Source organism: Podarcis pityusensis (assembly GCF_964106645.2).
Source record: "Podarcis pityusensis genome assembly, chromosome: 1".
Lineage (NCBI taxonomy): Eukaryota > Metazoa > Chordata > Lepidosauria > Squamata > Lacertidae > Podarcis > Podarcis pityusensis.
The window spans coordinates 116,931,078-116,938,068 of NC_138028.1; the positions used below are offsets into that span (position 1 = coordinate 116,931,078).

A 6,991-nucleotide genomic window follows, 5' to 3' on the forward strand; every position below is an offset into this window, starting at 1 on the left:
CGAAAACAGGTCTGGATTTATTTATGTTTTCAGTGACAATAAGGCGGCAGAGTTAACACTATCTTTTGCATAAGGAGGGATTTCAAAACTCAGCACGCCGAGCAGTGATTTCATTTGGGTATGAGTATTTTGTGGGTGGGTGGGTGGGTGGGTGCGTGCGTGCGTGCGTGCGTGCATGGGTGAAAATGTTACGAAAAATTGTTTTGTACACCCTCCAAAGGAGGAGGTACCAGGATATTTTTTAAAAAACAACAACACTATTGTATATTACTTCCATTACGAATACCTAACCGTTCCCAGACTAACCTCCACCAACTGCTGCTACATAACATGGACAGTATCCAGTCAAAGTAAGAACGTCCGGATCATATGCTACGGAGAGTAGATTCAAGAAGCATGACAGAGTTGGACATGTCTTAAGGACCACAGTGGAGGAGTTGTTGGGTTACAATTTAAGGTGCATCGGCCTAATATAATTTTCTATTGCAACTTTTGTTACGTATATTCATATACAATGTAATATAGCACAACACATATTTATTCCATCAGTATAATCTTTTGCAGCAACTTATTTCAGGAGTATGTTTACCTGTCTGCATTAATATTAAAAAAAAAAACATTTGTTCATGCCTTGGAAAACTTTTACTTCGCTCTAGTTGAGTGTGCTATTATTTTGGGTGGGATTTAAATCGAGAGAGGGGGCAGAATCTAGGGAGGAAAGGAAAAGATGACCATAGAAATATGCTCTTCCTTCTCTTCTCTTCTTCTTTTCTTTTCTTTTCTTTTCTTTTTTTAAAAAAGGAGGAGCTATGTATTTGCGTCCAGCGCCAAACCCCAGATCCCAAGGAAAGGCGTCCAAAACGCGGCGCGGGGAAGGAAGTGGGGCAGCGCACACGTTGAAGATTTCCAAAGACCCAAGTCTTCGTAGTGAACTGAAATACACGGACACGGCCCTTGAAATATAATACCTGCATTTCAAGTGTTCCATATATGTGCTCGGAGTCATCTATTACTTCAGCATAAACCGAAGGATAAGACATATTACACTGGCATGGCTTTAGATACTTAAAAACAGAACAAAACCCCAACATCACACACGCTCACTGTTTGAAAACAGACCCTTTTCTTTTCTTTTCTTTTCTTTTCTTTTCTTTTCTTTTTAAGGCCCTTTCTGACAAATACACACACACACGTTGTTTTCTTTCCCTCTGGGCATCGAAAATAAATAAATCTGTTTATTCGGGGTAGTGTAGGAGGAACATGTCTAACAGCTTGTGAGATCAAGCCTTTTAACCAAGTAAAAACGAAAGTTAGCCGTAGAGCAAGAGTTTGGGAGCAGGATGGGAAACGATTTTGAAATGCAAGGGCCAAAGTTCAATACTTCCTTTTCCCCGCCCCGCCCACTGGATTCAATGATCCTTTATCATTAAATGAGTTCAGGGGCTTCTGCTCCTGAGGGCTGTGTAGCCTTAAGTCCCTTGAAGTCCATTCAAGAAACAGATCACTCTCTCCCTGCCGCTGGCGCTTTCCTCAACGACGCTATCAGCCCGTGAGTTAAAGATCTGCATATATCCCAAAGCAAAGTAGAGCGAAGCACAAGTCTCAGTTTAAGTATGGGAGCAGCAGGAAGGAGTGTGGGTCGCAGGGCTTTCGTTTCCTACCCGAACCTAAAGAAAGGATAGGTAGCCGTGTTGGTCTGCCATAGTCAAAATAAAAAAATCCTTCCAGTAGCACCTTTACTTTAACTTAGTTGGTCTTAAAGGTGCTACTGGAAGGATTTTTTTATTTTGACTAAAGAAAGGAGACCGACAACAGGGAGTCGGATTCAGATTCACTCCACAGCAAACTTTTCGCCTCTAACCAGGCGGGCGCCAACCGAGTTCCCCTTTTTGAGGTTTTGCGCAAATCTGCTGCTACGCAACAACCCACTTGGAAAAAGACATACTTCGCCATTGTATCTCCTCCGCGGCGCCTGGAATTTTTGCTCGATTATGTGCACTCTCTTGTTGCAACCGGGAGAGGAAATAAAACACCAAACTCTTGGGACTACTTAACGTACTAGGACTCTTTTAAAAAAACATAACCTATTTTTTGTCATTTATTGCTTCTTTCACTAACACCCGTTTCATGTACTGTAGTTGACAAAAGCTACCAAACCCCAGCTCCCACTCCTCTGAGCAGAAGCCTGTCCGTTCCCAGGAAGGGTTAAAAGCGAATGCATTTTTGTGATTGTGGAGGAGGAAACAAAACAGAAGAGTTAACAGAACGTCCCGTTATTTATATAAAAATACGCATCGATTTATACACACCTTTATACAAACTAAACATATTAGGCACAGTCGGTTTAAAAACCCCGGAACTCCAGGCCACTGTACTAAGTTGAGAATTCAGCCCAGCGCGTGAGGTGCCCTAGCTCTTAGTACGACAATAATAGAAAAGAGCTTACGTGTTAAGCCTCGCTTGCAGACTGCGTGCAACAGCGAGCAACCCAACACCACCAATTTTACTTCACACACGCGCACACACACACGCACCCCCAAAAAAATTGCAGGCAGGATCCGGCCAAAATTTAAAGCACTTAAAAAACCACGTTTGGTTCCAATAATCCAGCATACATGGCAGCAAACCGACACAACACTTAGTGGAACTAACTTTACCGTGCGCAAAGTAGGTTTCCTTTCGATCGGATCTTGCCTTTCACTACTGCAGGAAATCTGACTCCATTGACTGCACATAAAGCAACCGATTATTTCCCCCGACTACCCGCAGCAAACGTGTGGGAGGTGGGCTACCTAATCACAATGCATTTTGGGGTTGGTTTGTTTCAAATAGATTATTTATAAACCTAACAACCGCCCCATTCTAAACAGGTGGACTTGGGACGAATTTCGAACTCGTTTCTACAGTGTATACTCCCCTAAATGGACTTTGCTTAAGCCTGAAACGGCAGGTCTTCAAAACTGGGACCCCCTGACTCCGGTATAAGCTCAATGGGGATCGGTTTCGGAGAAGACGGAAGGAAAAATGCAGCCCTCTTTTTTAAAAAGTAATTTCACATTAAGGTCAGAGGTCAGGGGCGACCCTCGACTTCATTTACCTTGGCGTTGACGTCATCATCACAACTCCCTTGCACATAATTATTGTCTTCTGGTCCATTATGAAAATTCGGGAGATCGATGATAAGGATAGACTATATATATAGATAGATAGATCATATATATATATATATCTATCTATAATCACACCAGCTCCTTTTAGCCCTTGGCATATTCTTAAGGCTAGTTTAGCGGTTTTTCAGGAAGGCCTCGTGGGAGGGGGAAGGGAACAGAACCTACCAAAATACAATGAAGGAGAATGACTTTTTTTTTAAGGGGGGAGGGGGAGAGGAAATCTAACACTTGCAAGTAAATCCGAAAAAGAAATTGCGAACCTTTTTCCTATAAGTACTTCAACAAGGTTCCTCCCTCCCCCCGGGGGAAAATATTAAATATATTTCAAGTCTTTCCAAAAGTCTTTTTGAGCCGATAGTGGATGGTTTGCAATTAATATATATTGATATATATATTTATAGATAGAGATAGATTTGGGCCCGGATCAGGAGACATTGTCCTTCAGCTTGGAGACTATCTTCTTGTCCTTCACCCTGCGGTTCTGAAACCAAATCGTGACTTGTCTCTCGGAGAGGTTGGTGGCCGCGGATATCCTCCGCCTCTTGTCCTTGTTTATGAATTTGTTCACGGCGTACTCGCTCTCCAGTTCCTTGAGCTGCAGTTTCGTGTAAGGCACGCGCTTCTTCCTCCCTCGTCGGTAGACACACATATCCGGCTGGTTTAGTGCAACGTCCCCTACGGAAAGAGGAGACCAAGGGGCAAGTTAAAAAAACAACCCAGTTTATTTATTTCTTTACCATTACAGTACTACTTCTGCCTTAACTTAACGGCCGACAACTCGACAATGCAACGCAAGAGCTGGTTTGCAGCTATTTCAGTGAAGATTTCTTATTTGGTTTACTCTAACTCCTCAAGTGTATATGGTTCAAAAGGGAAAGGCACACTTGCGCTCACAAGCAAGCAAGCAAGCGCATACAGGTTCCTAAGTTGCAACTTCGAAATATCTTCCTTGCTTGATTTGCATGTGGCTGGCGATGGGTGACACGGGATACTCCTCGCCCCCCGCGGGTTGAGGGCTCTGGGGCAAGTTTGCAGCAGCCAACAATAGTAAAACGATCACGGCCAGCCTCGGAGAGGCCCGTCTTCATTAAGGCCAGAAGTCCCCCCCCCCCCCGCCGCCCTCCCTCAAATCCTCAACTCATTTCCTCTCCGGCTTTCAGTCCCTCCGATTACTTTCCAGCGGATCTGATTTTATTTTAAAGCTGAAAGCTGCAAGAAGCCCGCGAGGGGCTTTCTGAGAGAGTAACGTAAAGGGTGAGGGGCGGCTTTACTTCCGAGAAAATAGGCTTCGGATCAGGTTGCAGGGCTGAGATCCTCACCCAGTCTGCTCAGAAATAAATGGCGAGTATTTTAGTGGAACTCGTTCCGATGCTTTTTCTGTAAGTTAAAACACACACCCAACACACACACACACCAGTGCAAGCCAAGGGAACCTTCCTGGATTGGGGTTTTAGGTCTGGGGTGTTTGGGGGAAGGAAATGCTTTCACCCCAACATATTGCCCTGTGGCTTTTCTAGGGACAGTGTCTACATAATGACAATGAATGCACTAATAGTACAATCCTACCCAGAAGTAAATCGCATTGAGCTCAATGGGTCTGTTATTCTCCCTGGAAAGTGGGTAGGAGAATTGCAGATCAAGTCCCATAGATTTCAGAGGACCCTGGGAAGGGTGTACAAATAAAACCCGACCGTCGAACAGGCTTACTGGGAAGATAATGCCCACTGAGTTCAACAAAACTCTCTACAGCCTAAGACTAAGTTACTGGGTAGGAAAGTCAAGGCGATTACAGGCTAGGCGTGCCGGAGACCCCTGCAGCCCAGGAGCAAAGACGTGAGAACAAGGAGAGCTCAGACGCTTAAGGCAGCCGCTCCACGGCTTTCTGTGGGGCTTCCTTGAGGGTCTCTGGGAGCTGCAAAAGAGAGCAGGCCGTTCTCTGGCTCCTGGTAGGTCTAGCGTGTAGCTAACCAGCTGGAGGAACTTTCCCCTCCTCTCCTCCTTCCCCTCCCCTCCCTGTGGTTTTAGGTGGGCAGCTACTTCTCCCAGATGTCAGCTTCCTGTCCGGTTGACCTTCTCCTCCTCCTCCTCCTCCTCCTGCTGCTGCTGCTGCTGCTGCTGCGATCACCACCTGGCCGTGCCATACCTGGGAAGGAGGACTTCCAAAAGTGGGAGCCCTGGGCCTGGTCTTTGGCGCAGTACACCTGGCCGTTCCACCCGTTGGCCAAAGTCCACGACTGGTAGCCCTCCATGGAGATGTACGTCTCGTGTCTGGGCTCGCCGCCCGCCGCCGAGCCGAAGGTGGAGACCACGTCCAGGTAGCCGGCGGGCACGTGCTGGTAAGGGCTGGCGGCGGCAGCGGCAGCGGCGTAGCCCTGGTAGAAAGAGACCTCCTTGGCTCGCGAGGAGACGTCGCTGCCCGACGGGACGCTGGTGCTGGCCAGGCCGGCCACGTCCATGTACTTCTCCACGGGGAAGGCGGCGTGCGGGGAGGCTTTGAGCGCGGCGTTCTGCTGCAGGCAGCTGTAGTAGCCGTTGCCGAAGGGGTGGTAGCCCGGGTGGTAGCCGAGCGCGGCGGCCGCGGCAGCCGCAGCCGTAGCCGTAGCCGTCGGGGGCCCACCGCTGGAGCAGTCCTTGGAAGCGGCCGCCTCGGACGACGACGACGACGAGCGCGCCCCGGCCGACGAGCCCGAGCGCTCGTAGGGGTAGCCCGAGGAGGCGGCGGGACCCGCGGCTCGACCCGACGGCGGCGGCGCCGCTCCGAAGACCGGCGGCGATAGGAAATTGCGGCACTGGCCCCGGCCGCTGCTGCTCCCGCCGCTCCCGCCGCCGCCGGCGTCTGCCCGCAGCGCCTCCATCTCCCAGCCGCTGCCTGCGCGGCTCATGCTGCCTGCGCCCAAGAGCCTCGCTGAAGGCGGGCGCGCCGCCGATGCTGCTGCTGTTGCTTCTCCTCTTCCTGGCCTCCCTCCTCCTCGCCTCGGCCCAGCGGCGGCGGAGGCCCCCAGCAGCTCATGGCGCGCCAAGCCACCGTAGCCGGGGCGACTGGTGCCTGGGACGGAGCGCTGGACGGGGCGGCCTCGCTCGCCCCCAGCTCGGGATGGTTTATAAAAACTAAGGCCACGCTGGGAGGGGGGACGCGGCGCCTGGCTTCGCAGGGAGGGCCAGCAGGGAGCCCCCATTGGCTCCTCACGCCCACGTGACGGTAACCCGGCCACCGGGAGACTGAGCCTGCCAGAGAGAGAGAGAGAGAGAGAGAGAGAGAGAGAGAGAGAGAGAGCGCTCACCCCTCCCTCCCTCCCACCTCCTCTCTTCTCCCTCTCTAAACTTTGTTTCCCTAGGTAGTTACGGTTCTCAGATAAGGGGTTTTGTTCTATTTTTGGGAGGCGGGGGTGGAGAAGAGGAGGATTTATAGGAGGGGGCAGGGAAAGAGGGGATTAAATAAGACTGAAACATTAATAAATGCAGACGACCCTCCCCCCCCCCGTCCTTCTCTCTGACAACCTCGGGCGAGGGGGGGGGGGGCTGACATCAATTTCGAACCAGTTCACAAGGAGGAATTCCAGTTTGGGATCCTGTTTACAGAATATCAGAACGCACACGCGCGCACATTTCGGCCCTGGATAGGACCTCTATAAAATTATCTATTCATAGATAAAGAAGGAGTCTGAGGCGGGAAATAGAAACCCTATCTACGCTGCCTTTAAATGTTATGTGGACATGGTTCTCAGCTCCAGGTCGCCCAGGCCAGCTAAGATACCAGGCGGTAATTTGAGGGGGGAAATATTCTCAACCACAGCTCATTTGTCCTAGTTCTGCTTTCCTCT

At 49.8% G+C, this 6,991-nt stretch overlaps 1 protein-coding gene across 1 annotated transcript; it reads right to left on the reverse strand.

Annotated features, from left to right (window-relative positions):
• Positions 1 to 1,797: 1,797 nt before the first annotated feature.
• On the reverse strand, positions 1,798 to 6,346 carry HOXD13 (homeobox D13; the record flags this gene model as incomplete). The annotated part of the gene is made up of 2 exons (XM_080971956.1): positions 1,798 to 3,845; positions 5,314 to 6,346. The coding sequence occupies 2 exons, from the start codon at positions 6,344 to 6,346 to the stop codon at positions 3,595 to 3,597; spliced, it is 1,284 nt and encodes a 427-aa protein (XP_080828082.1). The 3' UTR covers positions 1,798 to 3,594.
• Between the last annotated feature and the right edge of the window lie 645 nt (positions 6,347 to 6,991).